Genomic DNA, 24390 nt, shown 5'->3' with positions numbered 1-24390 from the left:
GATTTATGAGAGTTTCCTTGGTGAAATAAATAGCAGGGCCTGGTGACAAATTAGCTTTGGGATTTGTAATAGGTAGAGAAGAGAGCAAATTGATATGTAGAGGAAGTAGGGATATGGTTTCTAACTTTGAAATAAGTATACATATGGCAAAGAGGACAGCTAACTTAGGAAGAAACAGGAAAAATTCACTTTCAAATACTTCGAGTTTAAATTACTGATGGGACATTGAGTGGAAATATCCTGAAAGCAAATAATGATATGAGAATTTGTGTTACATAAAATGTTAGTGTTGGGGAAAGATATGGAGTGGTAAATAAGATTTCCAAGACCAGTCAGTTTATAGCAGATCTCAAAAGATGAAGATCAAAAGAACCTTTGTGAAGTTTGCTAGTTTTTGAAGATAGTTTAGCAGAAAACAGAGGAATAGTCAATAGGTAAGAAGGCAAGTTCATGTTACAGGAATGAGGACGTGTGAAATGAGGAAAAACTATTGAAGTTGACAGTACGAATGTTGATAGGCTTTAGAAGAGTAGAGGTGCAAGGATGCAAGCCATAGTGCATGAGGTAAAGGGAAGTGAATACATGAAAACAGGGACACTTACTGAAAAGAAAGGAGATCTCTGACACTAAAAAATGAAAAAAAAAAAAAACTCTTTGAAATGGAAGGCCTGATCAAATTTAAAACTGTAGAAATTAAGGACCTAAAGAAGAAAATTCATGGCCATTAGTTATTAGATACATTCTGTAATCATCTTTTCATGATTTTTAAATGTTGCCTTATTTGGTAATAGTGACATCAGTCATCTTAGAGCTTCTTTGTATTTGAATTGTTAAATTCTATAATGTATTAGCAACTGTCCAAAAAAAAGTGATGTAGACCTGGTCTTTAGAAGATAGGAACAGCAGCTATTCAAAGTAGAAGCATTAGCTTTAGACTGGGAAGCAAACCCTTTCTTTGAAATTAGAGTGAAAAATGAGAAAGGACAGGTAAAAATAGAGAACAGTAAGTTGTTTGTACAAGGTGAAATAGCTCTTGAAGGTACTTTACTTTTATGGACTAAATAATCTGTCATTGAAGACGTCTGCTGAAGAAAATATGAACTTATTCAACAATAAAAAAAAACTTTTGTAATCTTATTTCATGTGATATATGACAGATATTGACTTTTTAATCATTTATTTCAGCAAAAAATCAATTAGAGTTCTGTTGTCATATGCTTCGAGGAACAATAGATCCAAAGGAGCCATCTACCTATGAGTATGTGAGATTTATAGGAAATTTCAAATCTTTAAACAGTGGTGAGTTAAATGCTTCTCTTAGAATGTATTTTAAAACTTCATATTTTTCTAAGTAACAGCCATATTTTACTGGAATAACTGATGATACATATTTCCTTACTGTTTTAGTATCTACTGCTGCACATAATGGTTTTGAAGGAACTATACAACGCACACATAGACCTTCTTATGAAGATAGAGTTTGTTTTGTAGCTACTGTCAGGTTAGCTACACCTCAGTTTATCAAGGTATGTTTCTAATTTAAGTGCTTAAGAGGTTTTCAGTTTTTATATAATTTTTAATATAATTTTATATAATTTTTGTCTCTAGAATGACTGAATTTTCCTGCAAGCATTGAAGTAGTAGTGGCTATTAAATATGTATGATTATGATTATGATTCTGATATTTCAGAAACAATGAGTTATGAAAACACTAATTTTTTAGCATATATTGCAGTTAGCCAGTGATTATGTGTCACCATTTGCCCTGCTTTTGTGCCAGATTTAGGATACTTGGTATATAATTCACCTTCTTCACTAAAGGAGAAAGTCCAAAAAAATCTAGGTAATTTTTGAAAGATTGTTTTTGAAATTTTCTTTTGAAATGTGTAAGTGGCTTTTATTGCATATAATTTACCTTTTACATTTTCAAATTTAAGTAATTTATTTTTATTTCCTGGGCCCAACAAGCAGACAAATAAGGAAATGGGTTAGCTCAACCACTTAGAAGTGGCTGGAATGAAGAAACCAGGACAAGATTTGCGAGACACATGATTTAGGACACTAGTACTGAGTTAGCAATTAGAAGATCCAAAATCAGTCTTGTTCTGCTTGTTTTGATCTTAGGAAGTAATAACAGTAGCTAGTGTTTGAGCACTTATTGCATGCTATACTTTTTTATATGCATTATCATGTAATTCTTATAACAGCCCTGAGATACATTGCTGTTATAGTCCCTATTTTGTATATAAGGAAACTGAGGCTTAGAGAAGTTAAGTTTCTTCCCCAAAGTCTCTATTAAATGTCAGAACTGGAGTCTTGATTCTTTTTCTTTCAGAGCCCAGCTCCTTGATATATTAACATTGTGCTGCAGGAGGTTATTTAAGGGTACAGAGGAAGTTTATAATATATTAGCTAGTGTGACCAGAGTCTAGGGTTCATATATTGGAGAAAATAGGAAAGTAGGAAGTATGGCTAGAAAAGTAAGCAAAAGCAAGAAATGAAACTTATTTCTGTTTTTTCTCCATGCTGAAGAAATTTCAGTATGAGGACCCACAGAAGATTTTTAAGCAAGAAAGTTACCTAAGCATATTTGAGTATTAGTAGAGTAATTGTGACCCCAGAATAGAAGACAAATTGAAGGACAGAGAGGCTGTTTAGTTAGATGTTAGCATAGTAAGATGTCACTGATGGTGATGATCTAAACTAAGCCATAGAAAATGGATGGGATATAGATTTTTTTTAAAAGAATGTTAAAAGGTGAAATTGAGAAGATTAGTAGTGGCCACCTGGATGCTAAAAGGAAAAAATGAAAGAGTATGTTAGGAATATCAGATTTCTAGACTTTGGCACTGCACAGGTAGGTGTCCACCAATTAGTTGGAAAATTGTACAACTGTACAATTAGTTCATTTTAGGGCATACTGTTTGAGGTGTATGGGGCTATCTGAAGAGTAATATAGAACAGTAACTCAGGAGAGAAGTCTGAAGCAATAACTCTACAGTCTGCATTTTAGTATCATTTATTGCTCCATTTAACGTTGTTATCAAAGCAGGGTGTGGTAATATACTCCTATAATTCCAGTGATTTGGAAGGCTGAGGCAGGAGGATTGCAAGTTTGAGGCTAGCTTCAGCAACTTAGCAAAGCCCTAAACAGTTTAGTATGAGACCCTGTCTCAAAATAAAAAATAAAAAGGGCTGGGGATATGGCTCAGTGGTAAAGCACCTCTGGGTTCAAACTCTTACCAAAAGAAAATATATATTTTTTTTAATTAATTTTTTTTCAAAGGTGTTCAAATGCTGGCCTTCCTAGGCTAGCACTTGACCACTGAGCTGTATCTCTAGCTTATCACATTTTAGTACTAAAAAATTAAATTTTTTAAAAATTTATTTAGGGAAAAGTCATCTAACAAGGATTCTTCTAAGAACACAGGGAAGTATTTCTGAATTTTAATTATCGATTTATTTATAGGAAATGTGTACTGTTGAAGAACCCAATGAAGAGTTTACATCTAGACATAGTTTAGAATGGAAGTTTCTATTTCTTGATCACAGGTAATTAACTTCATTTTTAAACTTTATAAAAAAGGTAATAGTTATGTTACATTATTCTTGACTAATGGATTTTAAGGACAAACTTTTTTTCTAATCAGGATTTTCAAATCCATTTTCCATTTTTAAAAAAATAGCTCCCCAAATTAATATCTGGTTAAAATGTTTCTTGTGGGGTACTTATAATATTATTGTTTTTCAACTTAGGGCACCACCAATAATAGGATATTTGCCATTTGAAGTTTTGGGAACATCAGGCTATGATTACTATCATGTGGATGACCTAGAAAATCTGGCAAAATGTCACGAACACTGTAAGTAAATTTTAATATTTCTGGTAAGGTTAACTTTTTAAAATCATATAAAGAGAAATCTTGTCCCATTAATGAAAGGTAGTAAAATGTAGATTTGCTGTAATTTTTTGTAAGTATATAAAATAGAAACAAGTTTAGTTTAAATTTGATCTGATTCCTACTTGATTGATTATCCATATAAAGCTGAATCTACCAGTATATTTTAAAAATACAAAGTTTCTCAAATTAACCACAAAAAACACACACACTTTGCTTACCATCTGTTAAAGACTTCAGAACTCAAAACCTACAGAGCATGTGTTGGGAATAACAATTACTTCAAACAGTGATGTTATTTTGCTTTTGTTTAGTTAAGGGTTACAAAATAAATGCCTCAGAGATACTGTACTTGAGAGTGTCTATGGGAAAAAGAAGGTCTGATGTGATTACTTCCTGTTGCTACCCTTAGTAAATATAGAAGGAAATCAGCAGTTGAATCCTTGAATATTTGGAACTTTTATTGTATATGAAAAGTATATAAGATCAGCAGTGACTGGCTTCAAAGTTTGACACTATAGAAGATGTGAAAATTACTTGAGAACTTAAACCAGCCCTAAAGAATTGCATTTTCCTATCATTGGTGTATATATTTTTTGAAAAACCAAGAGAAGAACTATATATAGAATGAACTATATGTAGAAGAACTATATGTATCATTTAAATGTAAATGATAGTTTTTGATTAAAAAAAACCAGATTCTTCATAACTAAGTATGAATCAAAATATTTTTTATTTTCTTTTCAGTAATGCAATATGGGAAAGGCAAATCGTGTTATTATAGGTTCCTGACCAAAGGGCAACAGTGGATTTGGCTTCAAACTCATTATTATATCACTTATCATCAGTGGAATTCAAGGCCAGAGTTTATTGTTTGTACTCACACTGTAGTAAGGTAATAATTCTTTCAAAGAACTTTTGAATTATGATAACATTCTTTAACAATTTTGGCAATGTAATTTTTATGCCTGACATAGTATATAAGTTTCTAAATCACAGGTAACTTAACCTTAATGTTTTAATGTGTCAAACTACAAAGTAATCTTTTTTTTAATATATTATTAAATTTTCTTACATGCATTTTAGGAATGTCGTATAAGTAGTAGATATATAATGCTTGACATAAGTTCTGTGCTTTACCGCAGAATTCATACTATCACTTATGTACCAAAGTCAGTTATGCAACAGGAAAACTGGAAAGAGCATACTCTTTCATTTTTTAATTCCTCTTAATATACATACTGTGTTGTCAGAGATCATTTATAGTAGCATATAAAATTTTCATATACCTAGAAAAATGCAAATTGAATTAAGAGTACCCTGTAGATGTGTTTTAGGTTTGTGTAGTACATAGAAAAGAGTCTAGAATTAGTGAAAAATTTAAGTGAAGCACATAACAAATATTGAATGGTTGCAACTCTGCAATATCTTAATGAATGAACAAACACTAAAATTTGATTTTTTCAATTTATAGTTATGCAGAAGTTAGGGCTGAAAGACGACGAGAACTTGGCATTGAAGAGTCTCTTCCTGAGACAGCTGCTGACAAAGTATGTTTCTTATAGTCTTTTAAAAATATAATTACCTAATTTCTTGCCATTGAAACTCAAACTCAATCAGTAGGAAAATTGCTTCTCAAATACATCCTTTTCTCAAGTATGACAGTATTATTATACTTTACTGTTTACTTTCATTTTTCATTTAATATTTTAAAATTTCATTTACTTCTAAAAAAAATTGAAGATCTTACCATTTAACAATAATAAGGATAGACATCTAATCTCAGATTAAAACTACTATTATTAGTTACCTTTGATGTGTTAGACTTTAGCTTGATTCTTCATATGAATTATGGTGTGTGATTTACTACTTGGATCCTTAATCTCATAAGTAATATCTCCATTATGAAACCACTGAAACTCAGATTTAAAGGAGAGGATTGAACCTGCCCTTCATGAAACATGACTGAGAAATTATAGTCAGAAATTGAACTTTGGTTTCTTTCTTTTGCTCATGTTGAAGTATAGTATATTACTTCTCTGTTGCTATGTAATGGTTTCTCCAGAATTAGTGATATAAAACAATACACATTTACTATCTCTTAGATCATGTGCATCAGGAATCCAGGCACAGTTTAGCTGGGGCTTCCACTTGAGGATCCATCAGAAGTCTAAAGTCCTCTCAAAGTTCCACTCAGGCACTGTTCATTTCCACCTCACTCAGTGGTTGTTGGCCCAATTGTTCCTCATGGGCAGTTGGACTAAGGGCTTTAGTTCCTTGATGGCCAGAGGCCACCTTCATTTCCTTTCCAGGTGACCCTTTCCATCTGAGCAAGCATGCAAGAAAGTACAGGAAGAGAAAGTACCAGGCAATTGTACTTAAAAAGTTTTTGCTTTTTAAGATGAGAGAAATAATAGCATGTTTGTATACTAAGAGAATGATCTGGTAGAGCAAGAAAAGTTGAGCAGTGTTTTGATTAGGTAAGAGAAGGTGGGATCTAGAACACAAGTGGAAAGATAAGGTTTAGCTAGGGGGACAGATAATTTGACCATAGCAAGAGTTGGCAGCCTGAGGCCTGAGGCCAAATCTGGCTCTCTGAATGTAATGCCCACAAACTACAAATATTTTTACATGTTTAAGTGGTTGAAAGAAAATCAAAAGAATAATAATGCTTTATGACACATGAAAAGTAAATCAGATTCATATTCTAGTGTTCATAAATAACGTAACCACATACATTCATACATTCATTTATAAAGTGTCTGTAGCTCTATTTGTACTGCAATAGCAGAACTAAATAGTTGTGACATATTCTATGGCCCACAGAACCTAAGAGATTGACTTTCTGAAAGAACCAGTAAATGTTACAGAAAGAATTGATTGATCCCTGATTTATAGCAACATGAAGAAGGATAAATACGTGACTATCACATTTTCATAGTTACACTCTCACTTTATGTCTTCTGACTATATCCAGCTTAAATTTATGGTTAATTATTGTAACCATGCATGTATCTTCAGCTCCCTAGCACCTGTCACCCTTTATCACAAATCCTTGGCAAAATCTCAGTGTTGGTTAAACCCAGCTGTTAAATGGATAGGTATAGTAGTGAGAGCTTATAGCAGTACTCTCAGTAAATAGGTACCAAGAGTTATCAGCCAAGAGTCAAGTAAGGACAGGAGTTTTTGGAGGTTTGAGAAGAGAAGTGAAAGTGTTAAATGGTTGTGTAGGTGAATAGAAAAGTGACTATTCTAGGAAATTATAGTCTGCTTGGCAGGCAGAATAAAAGCCACTTGCAGTTCTTGGTCATTTATTTGATATGAAAAAATAATCATATTGTGTTTCTTCTGCCATGTTCAGCTCTGTAGGAGCAGATATGGGAAAAAAAAAAAAAATGGGTTTAACCAGCACTGAGAATTTTGCCAAGCAAGTGTGATTAAGGGAAATAGGAACTAAGAAATTAAAGATACATACATGGTTATAAACAATTAGCCATGAATTTAAGCTGGATAAAGAGAGAAGACACAAAAAGAGAGAATGTGATTGTGAAAATATGGTTGAATACATATATTGTGGGTTCCATTTAAGCCTAAGGATTTTTGGAATTGAGATACTAAAAGGAATGAGTAGGAAATATGGGAATTGTGGTCAGAGAAAAAGATGATTGAAACTGAGATTATGGGAAGGTTTATTCTTATTGAAAATGACTCTAGGATATGACTGTAAGAATCAGTGGATGAGGACTGGTGGAAGAGGAGATCTTTGGAGGAGAGTACAATAAGGAAGAGAGAGGTTGTAGTATTGAATGTTTCTGTGAATAACCTTGGGATTAATAGTTAATGAGGGGAATACTGAGCCAGATTCTAAAATTTAATTGTTGTGAAGTGACCATGGGGTCTGTACATAACTGTAAGAGACAGTGAGTTATAGCATATGATTTAATGTTAGTTTCAGAGTTGTGAGTTTGGGGAAAGAAGAAAGGGGAAGTGGTCTGGAACCATCAGTAGAAGGACTTTTGTAGAGCTGTGGTCTGAGAGTTGTGAGAGATAGAATAGACACTGCTGAAGAAAACTACAAGGAAAGTAGTGTCCTCTGGGGCAGTATGGGTTTTAGTTAGAGCAAGCCTGTGAAGGAATGTTCAGAGCTGAGGTTGAGAATACAGAGCATTTTTAAAATTGTAGACACTTGGGGCTGGGGATGTGGCTGAAGCGGTAGCGCGCTCGCCTGGCATGCATGCAGCCCGGGTTCGATCCTCAGCACCACATACAAACAAAGATGTTATGTCCGCCGAAAACTAAAAAAAATAAATAAATATTAAAATTATCTCTCTCTCTCTCTCTAAAAAAAAAATTGTAGACACTTAATGCAAGCGGGAGGTTTAGAAGGCTAGGAAGCAGTGGAAGTAGGAGACAAATAGAATGAAGGACTGAATGAATAGTAGTTAGGGTAGAGGAAACAAGGCATAGGGTGATATCACTCCTGTTTTTTCCCCTAAGCACAAGTAACTTTGAGATCATACTATTTGTGTATGTGTGCATGGGTTTATACAGATTTGTATATATGTGTACATATATATATTGTGCCCCCTTTTAAGTAGCTCTCCTGCAGTAAGAATAGGTATTTACTTCTTTTTTACTGCTGCATATGAGAGTTTTTGATAGGACACTTTGCTCTATTATAATTTGGAGGAAAAGAAGATAGGTGTACTGTAAATACATCCTATATTAGCAGATAAGTTTATATTTTTGATGGTGGCAAGATTAATGTTCTCATCTGTATAAGGCATGGCTGGTATAGGGAGACAGATTTAAGAGCAGTGAATACAACAGACACTAGTATGTAAAAACATGGATGTGTAACTGATGTGATTCTGCAATCTGTATACAGGGGAAAAATGGGAGTTCATAACCCACTTGAATCAAATGTATGTAATATGATATGTCAAGAGCTATGTAATGTTTTGAACAACTAATAAAAAAAAAAAGGAAAGGCATGGAATAATTGTGAAGGGTAGGAAAGTGAGCTCAACGTAAACAATGCTACTACCTAGTATTGGGTATCCATCTGAAGTTCATGATCCTTTAGTCAGACTGCACTTGTTCCTAGAGAAACCTTTGAGGAATTGAACTAGAAGAATAAAAGAGTATGGCTTAAAGTGGTATTTTAATTTGTTTTCTTAGAGGTGCTACAGTGTTGATGTCCAGGCAGAGACCGAGGGATGGAAGTAGGGGAAGGGAAAAAATTTACTAGAGATGAGTACAAAGCTAAGAAGTAGGATAAGAGAGGTTATTGGATGATTCTTCCTTATGGATATTGAAATTTTGGAGAAAGATCAGAATTGGAGTAAAGATTTTGAGCCATCAAATGCTGAGTTCCAAAGGTCATTACAGTATTTTGAATATAAAGTAAAATGTTATCACTATCTTTTTTTTTCTTTCTTAATGTGATAAGAAACAACATAAAATTGCCATTGAAAGGGTACAGTTTGGTGTAGTTACATATATTCCCACTGTTATACAGTTATCACTACCATCCATGCCCAAAACTTCTTTATCTTTCCAAACTCCAAACCCACTAAACAACTTCTCATTCTCCTGTCAGCCAACATTTTACTTAGTATTTTTTTTAGCTTGACTTCTCTAATTACTGCATATGAGTAGAATCATAATATTTGCCCTCTTGTCCTGGCTTTTTTCATTTGCCATAATGTTGTCTGAGTTGATTATGTTGTAGCATGTGTCAGAATTCCCTTTCCTTTTAAAGCTGGGTAATATTTCATTGTATGTACATACCTTATTTTGCTTATAGGTTGCTGTTACCTTTTGGTCATTGTCATTAATGTTACTGTGAGCATACATGTACAAATAACTGTTTGAGTTCTTTCATCTCTTTTGGAGAATTGCTGGGTCATACAATAATTCTTTTTTTTTCAATTTTGAGGAAGTGCCACACTGTTTTCCCTAGTGACTATGCCATCAAGGCACAGGAATTTAGATTTTTTACATTCTTGCTAACACTGGGTATTTTCTTTCTTTCTCTCTTTCTTTCTTTCTTTTTTTTTATAGTGGCCATTTTAATGGGTATAAAGTGATATCTCATTGTGGTTTTAATGATATATGGTAAGGTGTAGTCCAACTTCTGTCTTTTTGCTGTTTCCTTGAATAGAGAATGAAGCCAAAATTTTCATGCTTTACAAAATAAGTTCTCAAGCCAGGTATGGTGGCACACACCTGTAATGCCAGCTACTAGGGAAGATGAGGAAGAAGAACACAAGTTCTAGGACCCTAAAGTAGAACCTTAAAATAAAAAATAAATAAATAATAAATAATAAGTAAACAAAAAGTTCTAGGACCTTAAAATAGAAAAATAAATAGTTCAGTGGTAAAGGGCCCCTGGGTTTAATCTCCAGTTGCCCCCACTAAATAATAATAATAATAATAATTGTTATTATTATTATTATTATTATTTGGGGGGGGTACTGGTGATTAAACTCAGGGGCCTTTTACCATTGAGCTATATCCCCATCCCTTTTTATTTTTTATTTTTAGACAGATTCTCACTTAAGTTGCTTAGGGCCTCCTAAATTGCTGAGACTGGCCTTGAACTTGCAGTCTTCCTACCTTTAGTCTCCTGAGTCGAAAATTTATCATTTCTTTACCTACTATATATTACATAGGTAGTTTTGTCTTACAGGTAAAAAAATGAATTTTTTATTTTTATTTTTTTGTTAGTAAGCAGTATTTCTAATTTGAGATTTCTAAACTGAACCTCAAGAAAACATTTCTTTGTTTCCTTAGAGCCAAGATTCTGGGTCTGATAATCGCATAAACACAGTCAGTCTCAAGGAAGCATTGGAAAGATTTGATCACAGTCCAACCCCTTCTGCCTCCTCCCGGAGTTCAAGAAAATCATCTCATACAGCAGTCTCAGACCCTTCCTGTGAGTACCTTAACTTAAACTTCCATTAAAGGGAGTACTACTAAACTGTTTGTGTTAAAGGTTATTTGTCAAATGCTTCTCTAAAATTATAATTTATTTTCATAATTTTGAGGTATATTAACCTTTCCAGTGAGTAAGAGGTGCAGTGCTCACTGTTAGCAAAGAATTAAGATCATCAAGTGGGCCTATAAAACATGTAGGTTATAATGTTGTTATTGTTAAATTTTTAATCATCCCTCAAAAATAAAACAAAACTATTCCTACTGTAAAAGCCAGCAAATGTTCTTTAAATTTGTTTTTTAAAAAAATTTTGCAGTGTTTTTCTTTATGAAGATATGCTTAATTGTCCTTATGTTACAGTTGGCCCTCCATATCAATAGTTCTGTGCTGTAGATTCAACTAAGTGCACATAGAAAATGGTTCAAAAAAAATTGTATCTGTATTGAATATGTACAGACTTCTTTTTATTTTCCTTATTCCTAAATAATAGAATATATCAAGTATTTACATAGTATTTGTATTGTATTAGGTATTATAAGTAATCTAGAGAAGATTTAAAGAACGTACAAGGATGTGCATAGGTTATGTGCAAATACTACACCATTTTGTGTCAGGAACTTTTGAGCTTCACAGATGTTGGTATCCACAGGGAGTCCTGGAATCAGTCCCTTTTCAGGGAATGACTAGTAACTATTTTTAGATTGAAATTTTTTCAATTTCATGTTTGTTTTTTTTTTTTTTATCTTTAAAGAAGATAGAAGCAGAGGATAGGAAAGGCAGCAGAATACAACAGACACTAGTATGGCAACATGTAAATCAGTGGATGTGTAACTGATATGATTCTGCAATCTGTATACGGGGTAAAAATGGGAGTTCATAACCCACTTGAATCAAAGTGTGAAATATGATATGTCAAGAACTATGTAATGTTTTGAACAACCAACAATAAAAAATTAAAAAAGAAAAAAGAAGATAGAAGCAATTTAAGTGAATGGACTTTACTTTTATTGATTTAGAAAACCAAGTAAAAACAGTTTTTATTCACTGAAGTACATTTTGAGATTGATCTTTGAAAACTGTATTTTTAAATATTAATGCTATTCTGCTTTTATTGACTAACTTCAGCAACACCAACAAAGATCCCAACAGATACTAGCACTCCTCCCAGACAACATTTACCAGCTCATGAAAAGATGGCTCAAAGGAGGTCATCATTTAGTAGCCAGGTAAGCTCTATAGTTAATATACTTTTGAATAAAGATTAATTAAAAGGGAAAGTTATCTAAATGTTCAGAAAAAGTAGTTGGTATATGACACTCAAGATTTTTCTTTAATTTTTGAAGTGGTTACCATACATATAAGTCATTTTTGTTATTTTTCAGGTAAAATGTTAGGGGTTTTTTTTTGTTTGTTTGTTTGTTTTCTGTTTTTTCCCAGTTGTGAACAGCTGATAATTGAGAACAATTTTATATCTACATTCAGATATCAATCACCTATTGTTAAGTCCAGCCAACTTCTGAGACCTCATGCATGGTACTATGGCAGTGCCTTGGAAGATACAAAATAAATAGGGAAAAGGCTTTTCCAGTGTAGAGAGGGAGACATACCTGTACTCAATTTACAAAAATATGAGGCATATTGTAAGTTCAGTGATCAGTATATCGTGTGTATATTTCTGGTGGAAGTACTCATATTTGATAATGAGTGTCACTTCAGTGATATTTTTTATTTTGCTTCTAGTCCATAAATTCCCAGTCTGTTGGTCCATCATTAACACAGCCAGTGATGTCGCAAGCTGCAAATTTACCAATTCCACAAGGCATGTCCCAGGTATTTTTTGTTTGTTTTAGTTGAGTATTTACAAATGATAAATTGGTTTTAGGTAAATATGATTAAGTTTATAAATAGTTTTACATATATTTAAAATAAATAAAATATAACTATTATGTGTGTGTATATATATACATATCTATGTAAGTACACATGCATATTTATTTATTTACACTTATAGGTGCAATGAATCTTAACTAGGGGCATTTAGAGTGTCTGAGGACATTTTTGTTTGATACAATGATTATGGAGTACCACAAGCCCTTAGTAGACATGGGCCAGAGGTGTCAGGTGTCTTTTGAGATGCATGGCAGTCTTGTACAACAAAGAAGTGTACTATTTAATATACCAAAACACCACTTCCTCTGTTGAAAAATACTAAAGACATGAAGTTATTAAAGGTGAAGTGTAACAGTTCATTTTGTTCTTCCTATGGATGTTGGAAGAATTGAGTAACTTTATTCATATTTTAGTTTTTGTGTTCAAATATAGGATATTTATTGATTTCCTGGGTGTAACAAGAACTGTAGGTGTTGACAATATTTATATTAGCTTTACTAAAAGGCTATTGCATCTAAAGCAAAAAAAGTTAATTATGATACTATTATATAGTCTCTGTACATCATATAGACCCTTAATGCAGCCTGAAGAAGTGAAGAAAAACTTTCTAGGAGAATTGTTGTCTGGCCCACAACCCAAAAAAGGTCTATAAATAAGCAAGACAAGGGTGATTCCAAAAGTGATGCTGTTACTTTTGATCGTAACATTTTAACTTGTGATTTATAATTTGTTCAGTGCCTCAGATATGTTAAGAATACTACTTAATAGTAATAAATATAAAATCTTAAGACTTGTTTGTCATTAAATAATTTTATAATTCTGATTTCTAATAATATGTTATCATATAAGGACTTTATAACATCACTGTTTTGTTAGGTATTACAATTTAGTCCTCCAATCCTATTTGCCAGAAGCTATTCTAGTACCTGGAGACTAAGTAGTACAATATTGAAGGACGAATAGATAGCAGAAGAAATCAAGGGTGAAATGAAAAAATACATAGAGGTAAATGAGAATAGTGATATAGTATATCAAAATCTCTGGGACATTATGAAGGCAGTTCTACGAGGAAAGTTCATAGCATTGAGCTCATTCATTAAAGAATAGAAAGATACCAAATAAATAACATAACATTACATCTAAGGTCTTAGAAAAAAGAACAAATCAACACCAAAATCAGTAGAAGACAGGAAATAATTAACATCAGAGCTGAAATCAATGAAAGTGAAATTTTAAAAATCAGCAAAACAAAAAGTTGGTTCTTTGAAAAAAAATAAACTTAGTCAAACTAACAAAAGAAAGAGGGGAAAACTCATTATTAAAATTTGTGATGAAAAAGGAAATATCACCACAAACACTAAAAAAATATAAAGGATAACAGATACTGTTTTGAAAATTTATACTCCAGTTAATTAGAAAATCTTGAAGACATCGACAGATATTTAGAGACATATGACCTACCCATATCAAACCCAGGAGTACATAGAAACTTTTAAACTTTAAGTAATGGAATTGAAAACACCATGAAAAGCCTACCAGCAAAGAGAAACCCAGGACTGGATGGATTCTCAGCCAAGTTCTGCCACACCTTGAAAGAAGAACCAACACCAGTGTTCTTCAAATTATTCCATGAAATAGAAAAGGAGGGAACCCTTCCAAACTCATTCTGTTCCTGATATCAAAACCAGACAATGTCACATCAAGGAAAGAAAATTTCAGACCTATATGCCTGATGAACATAGATGCAAAAATTCTTATAAAATACTGGTGAATCTCATTAAAAAAACACATTAAAAAGATAATAGTGCACCAGGATCGAGTAGTCATCCCAGGAATACAAGGTTGGTTCAACATACAGAAATTAATAAATGTAATTCACCACATAAAGAGACTTAAAGACAAGAACCACAGAAGAAGCATTTGACACAGCATCCATTCATGTTCATTACTCTAGAAAAATTAGGAATAGTAGGAACATTAACATTATAAAAGCTATATTTCTAAACCCAAGGCCAACATCATTCTAAATGGAGAAACACTGAAAGCATTCCCTCTAATAACTGGAACAAGACAGATATGCCCTCTTTCACTACTTTTATTTAGCATAGTCCTGAAAACTCTAGCCAGAACAATCAGGCAAAAGAATGAAATTAAAGGGATATGAATAGGAAAAGAAGAGCTTAAATTATCCCTGTTTGCTGGCAACATGATCCTATATTTAGTACCCAAAAAACTCCACCAGAAAAGTTCTAGAACTCAAAATGAATTCAGCAAAGTAGCAGTATACAGAATTAACACCCATAAATCGTTCCTATACACCAATGATAATCAGCTAAAAGAGAAAATAGGAAAACTACCCCTTTCACAAGCCTAAAAAAAAAAATACTAGGGAACCAGCCTAACAAAAGAGGTGAAAGACCTCTACAATGAAAACTACAGAACTAAAGAAATTAAAGAAGACCTTAGAAAGAGGGAAAGATCTCCTGTGTTCTTAGAATTAACATTGTCAAAATGGCCATACGACCAAAAGTGCCATACAGATTTAATGCAATGCCTATTAAAATTCCAATGATATTCTTCATAGAACTAGAAAAAGCAGTCACGAAATTCATTTGGAAAAATAAGAAGCTCAGAATAGCTAAAGCAGTCATACCAGACCTTAAATTATACCATAGAGCTACAGTAACAAAAACAGCATAGTATTGGCACCAAAAGAGGTGTGAAGACCAATGGAATAGAATAGAAGACAGAGAAACAAACCCACATAAATATAGTTATCTCATACTAGACAAAACTACCACCAAAACACACACACACACACACACACACACACACACACACACACTGGAGTAAAGAGAGTCTCTTCAACAAATGGTGCTAGGAAACTGGAAATCCATATATAATAGAAGGAAATTTAACCCCTCTAATCCTGCACTCAACTCAAAGTGGATCAAAGACCTCGATATTAGACCAGAAACCTTGCATCTTCTAGAAGAAAGTATAGGCCCAGCACTCCAACATTGTCAGCTTAGGAACTAACTTCCCCATTCAATATCTCTAACTACTGGGGAAATGCAAATTAAAACTACACTGAGGTTTCACCTCACTCCAGCCAGAATGGCAGTTATTAAGAATTCAAGTAACAATAAATGTGGGGGAAAGGGTAACTGATATATTGCTGCTGGGACTGCAAATTAGAGTAACCACTCTGTAAAGTGGTGTATGGAGATTCCTCAAAAAATTAGGAATGAAACCACCGTTTGACCCAGCTCTCCCAATCCTTGGTATATATCCAAAGAATTTGAAATCAGCATACTACAGTGATGCAGCTGCATGAATATTTATAGCACCTCAATTCACAATAGCTAAGCTATGGAACCAACCTAGGTGCCCTTCAGTAGATGAATGGATAAAGAAAATGTGGTATCTATACAAAATGGAATATTTCCCAGCCATAAAGAAGAGTGACTTTATGACATTAGCCAACCAGTGGATGGAACTGGAGACTGTCAGCTAAATGAAATTAGCCAGTCCCCTCAAAACCAAAGGTTGAATGTTCTCTCTGATGTGTGGATGCTAGCCCACAAGAGGGGTGAGGCAGGTAGAATAGAAATTCAGTAGATTAGACAAAGAGGCATGAAGGGAAAGGAGGGAAGATAGGAATAGGAAAGACAGTGGAATGAATCTGATATAACTTTCCTGTCTACATATATGAATTTACCACAGTGAATCCTAACACTGTGTACATTCACAAGACTGAGATCCTAATTAAATAAGGTATATTCCATGTTTGTATGAATGTATCAGAATAGATTATACTGTCATGTATAACTAAAAAGAACAAATAAAAATTTAAAAAATACTATTTGTCTTCAAGTACTAACAGACTAGCATTCTACCTAGTGAGCTATATCCACAGCCCAAGCATTTCATAACATAGGGATATTTTTATGCAATAAGTAATGTACTATGTCAAACATACTAGTAAGCATTCAAATTTCACATTTCACTCACTAATAAAGCTCCAATACTTTTGTCTTTTGTTCTATAATTTTATTTCCTGTTATCCTTTGTTTTATGTTTGTTTCTATTTTCTTTTATGTACTTAATAGAAGTCCATTAAATGGTGACAACATAATGTTCACCTACAGGTTCAAATAACATTAGTTAAAATATGTTCGATAACATAAGTACAACATATTTTGAATAATATAAAAAAGACATGAAGCAGTTGTGGTACTAAATTTGTAATATTTTCTCAAACCTAGTAGAATCTAATGTATATATAATATGGTCTGTTTTTTGTCATCTTCAGAAGTCAAGTTTGTATACTTTGGAAAGTAGTCTTCGGTATCCTTAATACAAACTTTTGAAGATAGGATAAAAAAGCATGGGGTAAACCATACAGTTCACTGTAGGAGAATATTTTAAAATAGATTTTCAGTAACTTGAAGTTTTTTTCTGCCCCTATACTATATAATGTACTGAATATTCATGGAAATAATCAAATGAGACTATGTTGACTTAAGAGGTGAATTATCAAATGTGGCTAAATTACAAGCAGTAGAAAACAGGCATTGTTTATTACTTAAGTGTAAATCATAGAGAAATAAGATTGAAAGCCCTGGAAGTAGAGTAACTTTGTTTTCCTACATAATACATGCATTTATTCATAATTGCTTAAAAGTCTGCTTTAAACTTGTCTGATGACAGTATCAGTTGAAAACATGAGTGAAAATAGTAATGTTAGTTATCTATCAGATTTTTGTCACTCTAGGTATCTCTACTGATAATGCAAGTAAAAGGACATTGTAGGAATGACAGAATTTGATATGAATGAATTCTAGGTATAGGCTCCATTTCCACATGGTGAAGAATTGACACAACATAAAAAGTAATTTGTTCTAGTAAGTAGCTGAGCCACCATTTGAACTCTGGTCTTCTAACTCCAGGTATACTTGTAAACATTCAAGATCCACTCAGAAGTCAAAAGCAAACCAGAAATTCGAACAGGGATAATATTTTTTAAAAGTATTAACTAGTAACTAAGAAAATCTGAAGAATACAGGAATAGGAGATGTAGACAGCAGCCACTAACTAGATGTCAGGGAAAGCACCCAAGGAAGACAGACTTGAAGGATTCCCACTAACTGACCAAACATCTCTTCCCCTATGCCAGGCTGAGAGTCATATCTCATTTTGGGGAGGCATGGCTATAGCCACTGGGTGATGGAAAAGTTCAAATAGCTGCACAAAGGAGGTCTGGAGAGCAGGAAGTCACCTGCTGTGGGAAACTTACAGCCCACTAAGGTATCATTGAGACTTGCTGAGGTGCTGTTGAGACCCCAGCCCCACAAAAAGAAAACAAAATCAAGGTGAATAGTTGTCAGGCTATCCACGCAGAAACACTCTACAGCTCTTGAACTCTTCCTTCACAAGTCCGTGTCCACTTAATTATAAATGGGGGGTCACTATAAAAGGCCCCTGCTTGTGGGCCTCTAGGACCTCCATCAGAAGCCCTCCTGGAGGCAGAGGACCGTGATTTTACCCTACAGGTGCCAGCCTTCCACTGGCACCACTGATACATGAACACGAAGGAAAAGCACCAGAAGCAGGAAAATAAGCACCTTTGTTTGCACTGCCCTCTAGGACCATCTGCTGACATGGCTAATTTATACATGCCAGCAAAGGAGAAAGTCCTAGGTCCCATGTCACAAAGCAAAGATGGCAGATTAGAAGTTGAGAGGCAATACATGATAACTGACATAACATTCCTAATTCATGGTATACTGCTTATTTTTCACATTGCACAATTAAAAGAAGCAAGTATTTCTAAAATATTTTATACTTTTTTCCACACGTGTTTCTTCAGTTTCAGTTTTCAGCGCAGCTAGGAGCCATGCAGCATCTGAAAGACCAGTTGGAGCAACGGACACGGATGATAGAGGCAAATATTCATCGGCAACAAGAAGAACTAAGGAAAATTCAAGAACAACTTCAAATGGTCCATGGTCAAGGGCTGCAGGCAAGTTAATGTTTTTTGGGTTTTTTTTGAGTGCAAAGAAAGTGTGCCATTCACATTTTGTTTTGCTAGGAAACTGGCTTTTCTTAATGAAAAGAAGATGCATTTCCCAGATTCCATTCCATAAATACCCATTAATTACATGATCAATATGATTATATTTACTTTCTCCAAAGATATTCATTCCTAAGGATATTTCCACCAGCATTCTTGTTTTTCCAGATTACTGAAATCCAAATTTTAGTATTTACATCCTTAATAGAAAAGTTACATTTTTTTAAAAAAAGCTTTAAGGTGCAGAATTTGTAAGTAATAGTAAATACCAATAGGTATGTTTCATATTTGTCTTACTCGTCCAAGCAACAGGACTATTCTAGGTGACTAGAACTTTGGTAAAGGAAAACTTTAAATGAATTATTTCTGCCTAATTTCATAAATTTTAAATGATGGATGATACAAAGCCACCAGTCCACAGACCTTTGAGTGGCACTGAGTTACACTACAATTGGAAACACGATAGGTTAGGATGACTGGAATTATGAATGTGAAATTTCACATTGTATTCAGTAATTATTTTTGATCAATCAAAATGATTTATGATGTTGTTATTTATTGTCTTTTAAACTTGGTTTGAAACTTTGTTTGCTGTCATTTGTCTTTAATTCCCAGCACCATCACTGCCCCCCCCACCAAAAAAAGAAAAAAAAAGCTCATTTAAATGTAATCTTTTATTTTCACAGATGTTTTTGCAGCAGTCAAACCCTGGGTTGAACTTTGGTTCTGTTCAGCTTACTTCTGGAAATTCATCTAACATCCAGCAACTCACACCTGTGAATATGCAAGGCCAGGTTGTTTCTACTAACCAAATTCAAAGTGGAATGAATACTGGACATATTGGTACAAGTCCGCACATGATACAACAACAGACTTTACAGAGTACATCTGCTCAGGTAATGTCAAGTACAACGGGAAATGGAATGTTGAGTAATTGAAGTATGAACTAATGTTAAAATGAAAATAAAGTCCTATCTTACGCCGTCTTTTAAAATGTAATAGTAATTAGAACACAAAATACTGAGATGATCACTAAAATATTTTGTACAAAATTATGTTCATGTTAAATATTTTCTCTATTTTGACATTTTAAAAATTTTATGATCTGTTTAAGCATCTAGCCTAATTATACAATTTTCTTATAACTTACAGGCTACTACCATATGTTAAAATTTTGCGAAGGAGATTGATCAGGAAACATGTTCTCATATCTCACATGTACATAATAGACTGTTGAGATCAGTGGTGGTTTAACTAACATTCCATAAAATTCTGGTATCTAGTGTATATTTGTGACTATAGATGAAAAATATAAAATGAAAAATGAATAAATATACCTAACCATCAGTCACTCATTCATGTATGTTTTCTGTCATCACTGTTAGGATCACACTCCTTTTAAAGTTATAGCTTACCTTCTAACAGGGAAGTCAAGACTAATTCATTGTTACTACCAGTCATTCCTTTGTAATTAGATCTCTTTCAGAGTAATATGTCCTGCCACACACTGTTAGGTTAGTTGTTAAAACAGTGACTAGTAGAAGCATACTTCCCAAATAACTTTGCTCAGTTAATCTTTCTATAAAACCTTCTCTTTTCTAGCAGAATCAACAAAGTGTACTGAGTGGGCACAGTCAGCAAACGTCTCTTCCCAGTCAGACGCAGAGCACTCTTACAGCCCCACTGTATAATACTATGGTGATTTCTCAGCCTGCAGCTGGAAGCATGGTCCAGATTCCATCCAGTATGCCACAGAACAGTACCCAGAGTGCTGCAGTAACTACATTCACTCAGGACAGACAGATAAGGTAGTTGTCATACCTCATTTGTTATTTTCAGAGTTGTAAATTGATTAATTTAAAGCAGTGATTTGGGACTAAGGACATAGCTCAGTGGTAGAGTGCTTGCCTAATATGCACAAGGCCCTGGGTTCAATCCTAGCACTATAAAACACAAAACAAAAATATCTGATAAATTGATTTTTTTAAAACATGATTTTAGTTTGTTGCTCATTGAAGCCATGGTTCTTAAATTTGAAATTAAAAAGATACATCCATTGTTTAAAGATTTTATAATAAAAGAGTACCAAATTTTGTTTGTTCTCTAAACATGAGTTACTAACCCAGGCATTATGCCGCTCACCTATAATCCCAGCGGCTCCAGAGGCTGAGGCAGGAGGATTGCAAGTTCAAAGCCAGCTTTAGCAACTTAGCAAGGCCTTAAGTAACTCAGTGAGACCCTGTACAAAAAAGTTCTGGGGATGTGGCTCAGTGGGTAAGTGCCCCTGGGTTCAATCCCCAATACCCCCCCCCCCAAAAAAAAGAGTTACCACATATTACAGAATCCAAATTCTGCAGCTCATTGTTGTACAAGGGCTATGTGATACTAATCTTTAAGATATAGATGTTAGAGAGTTTTCATGTAGTAACAGTGGTTAGGGTAGCTTCTCAAAGTCTTTAAGTGCTCAAAATATATTATTTCATTTTTTTTTTAATGTATGTTCAGATCTTCTTTCCCAAGAAAAAGTGAATTTTTAATAATTTAGTCAAGGGCCTGTCACTGGTTAAGTCAGTGAGGAGGCTTTGGACCTGGGTGTCTGGTTTCAAAGTTCCATTGCATAAACATATATACTACAGGAAGTTTTTGTGTGCTGTTCTAGACAAACAATAGTCTATGACTTATTTTAGTGAGAAGTTCAAATAGCTGACTTAGCATTTCTTTGAAAAATCTGTTTCTGTTTTTATACTGGGAAGCTATCTTTTTAAATAAAAACTATAGGATCTTTGCAATTTTAAATGCTTTTATTTTTTTATTTCAAATGTTCTTCTTTTATATACAGTTTTCTGTATTATTAAGCACAATTTTATTAAAATCATGTTAATAGTTTTCATAGGAAAGAAGCTGCAAGATTACTACTAGACAATGAAAAACAGAGAACTTATTACTTCTCTTTGAAGCTTATTTCCCTCAACTTAAAAAAAAAGTTTCAACTTTTAGCTCTCACATCCTGAAGAGGAAGTCTTATAAATGTGCTCCAATGAAATTCAGAGAACTTATTTTTGTTTAGGTTGCTGGGGATTCAGCCCAGAGCCTTGCACATGCTAAGCATGTACTTTACTATGAGGTACACCTATAGTCAGAGGACTAATTTTAAAGCCTGAGTGGAAAGACATTAAATTTGAATGCTGACATACATTTTAGAGGATGCAGTTTAGCAACTCTTTGTACATACATATCTGTTTCTTAAGGAGAGGAAAACATTTCAGCAGACATATGAAGCCTACCATATTTGTATATGGCGTAGTCCTGTCCCTTGAGGAAAGACCAGAGTAGTAAAAGTAATAGAAAGGAAGATACCATCTCACTCCAATAAGAATGGCAGCCATTATGAAGTCAAACAACAATAAGTGCTGGCGAGGATGCAGGGAAAAAGGTACACTCATACATTGCTGGTGGGACTGCAAATTGGTGCAGCCGATTTGGAAAGCAGTATGGAGATTCCTTGGAAAGCTGGGAATGGAACCACCATTTGACCCAGCTATTCCCCTTCTCGGACTATACCCAAAAGACCTAAAAAGAGCATACTACAGGGACACAGCCACATCAATGTTTATAGCAGCATAATTCACAATAGCTAGAATGTGGAACCAACCTAGATGCCCTTCAATAGATGAATGGATTTAAAAAATGTGGCATTTATACACAATGGAATATTACTCGGCACTAAAAAATAACAAGATCATGGCATTTGCAGGCAAATGGATGGCATTAGAGCAGATTATGCTAAGTGAAGTTAACCAATCCCTAAAAAACAAATGCCGAATGTCTTCTCTGATATAAGGGGGGTGACTCAAAATGGGATAGGGAGGAAGAGCATGAGAAGAAGACTACCACTAAATAGGGAAGAGAGATGGGAGGGAAAAAGAGGGAGAAGGGGAGTTGCATGGAAGATGGAAGGAGAACCTCATTGTTATACAGAATACGTATATGATGTTGTAATGAGAAAAAGAAAAAAAAAGTGTGTCACATTAGATTGGATAGAGAGAAAGGATGGGAGAGGAGGGGGAGTAGTAGGGGGGATAGGAAGGGCAGCAGAATAGAATAGACAATATGATTGATGTATGTACATTCCATATATGTATTACATGTCAAAATACATTCTGCTGTCATGTATGACTAAAAAAAATTTTTAAAAAGTAATAGAAAGGGAAACAAGTCATATTATTTGGTGTAATGAATACTTAGTAGGCTTTTGGAAGGGAAGAAGTGAGCAGTTTTATGAATTGAGGCAGGCAGGTGAAGGGAGGAGTCGTCAGGGAAAGCTTCACCACAGGAGATAATTGGCCTGCCTTAAAGAGCTTGGCCTTGAGTTTGCCTGTGGCAAGGAATTCAAGGAGGAATTCTAGGCAGAGGAAACAGTATATACAAAGCCACAGAGTGGGGTTGAGCATAAGTAGATTAAAGAATGTCTTGGGATGAGATAGATAAAGTATTATCTTTAAAAGTGACTCGTTGCAATTCAGGTATTAATTTTGTTTAAGATTACAGAGAAATTGGCACTTAGCTCTTCTGTGATTAAACATACTTTGTTCATGTTGTTTCTTTGAGCTTTCTTACACAGAATTTTTTAAAATTCTGTTTTGTTTCTTTGTTGTTTTTTGTTTGTTATTCAAGTGTTTGGCCCTGATGTATATAAAATACAGTATTTTATTTACAAGATCTGGCATGGACACAAACTAAATTTATTTTAGGGGATAGGGTTTTAGCTCAGAGGTATAATGTTTGCCTAGCATGCACAACACCCTAGGTTTGATTTCTGGCACCATAAAACAAATAAGTAAATAAATAAAAGTAAATTTATTTTGTCTGTGAATATATAAATAAAGTACATGTGTACTAAGCTTAATATTTGTACCTACTTTAAATAGTTTATAATGTGGTTATGTCATGCTGTATCTACAGTATGATTTTATCTGTTTCCTTGCTGTAGTTGTCAATGTTAGAAATAAACTTCTTCTCAGAAAGAAATGGAAAAAGTTTTGCTCCCCAAAGAGGCATTATTTTTTGTCTTTGTTAAGAAAATAGAAGAAGGAGCTGGGCATAGTGTCACACACCTATAATCCCAGCATCCCAGAAGGTTGAGGCAAGAGAATCACAGGTTTGAGAATGGCCTGGGCCACTTAGCAAGAACCCATCTCAAAAAACAAAACAAGGAACTGGGTGTTGTAGTGCATGTCTATAAACCCAGTGACTTGGAAGGCTGAGGCAGGAGAATTGCAAGTTCAAGGACAGCTTCAGCAAGTTAGTGAGGCTCTAATAAGCAACTTGATAAGGCCGTGTCTCAAATAAAAATTAAAAAGGGCTGGGGACACTGAGTGCAGTGGCCCATGCCTATAATCCCAGCAGCTCAGGAGGCTGAGGCAGGAAGATTGTGAGATCAAAGCTGCCCTCAACAACAGTGAGGTGCTAAGCAACTCAGTGAGACCCTATCTCTAAATTTTAAAAAAGGGGCCGGGCTAGGAATGTGGCTCAATGGTTAAGTGCCTCTGGATTACAACTCGAGTGTAGTCCCCCCCCCCCCCCCC

The 24390-nt window shown here is 34.3% G+C and overlaps 1 protein-coding gene across 13 annotated transcripts in view; it reads left to right on the top strand.

Moving 5' to 3' along the window:
- Clock (clock circadian regulator) overlaps positions 1 to 24390 on the top strand; it is a 111869-nt gene that overhangs the window by 77474 nt on the left and 10005 nt on the right. For 12 of the 13 annotated variants that reach the window (XM_048784504.1, XM_048784498.1, XM_048784502.1 and 9 more), the window contains 12 exons: positions 1186 to 1299; positions 1408 to 1526; positions 3470 to 3552; positions 3757 to 3863; positions 4647 to 4794; positions 5374 to 5449; positions 10698 to 10839; positions 11965 to 12065; positions 12580 to 12669; positions 18602 to 18754; positions 19492 to 19701; positions 20408 to 20613. In XM_048784504.1, coding sequence (XP_048640461.1) covers positions 1186 to 1299; positions 1408 to 1526; positions 3470 to 3552; positions 3757 to 3863; positions 4647 to 4794; positions 5374 to 5449; positions 10698 to 10839; positions 11965 to 12065; positions 12580 to 12669; positions 18602 to 18754; positions 19492 to 19701; positions 20408 to 20613 — 1549 coding nt within the window. The remainder of the gene's footprint in view (positions 1 to 1185; positions 1300 to 1407; positions 1527 to 3469; positions 3553 to 3756; positions 3864 to 4646; positions 4795 to 5373; positions 5450 to 10697; positions 10840 to 11964; positions 12066 to 12579; positions 12670 to 18601; positions 18755 to 19491; positions 19702 to 20407; positions 20614 to 24390) is intronic. The other variant, XM_048784505.1, reaches the window with a different exon arrangement.

This window comes from Marmota marmota, unplaced genomic scaffold (assembly GCF_001458135.2).
Source record: "Marmota marmota marmota unplaced genomic scaffold, marMar, whole genome shotgun sequence".
Taxonomy (NCBI): domain Eukaryota; kingdom Metazoa; phylum Chordata; class Mammalia; order Rodentia; family Sciuridae; genus Marmota; species Marmota marmota.
The sequence above is the reverse complement of the archived record's forward strand: the minus strand, read 5'-3'. Positions and strand labels throughout refer to the sequence as shown.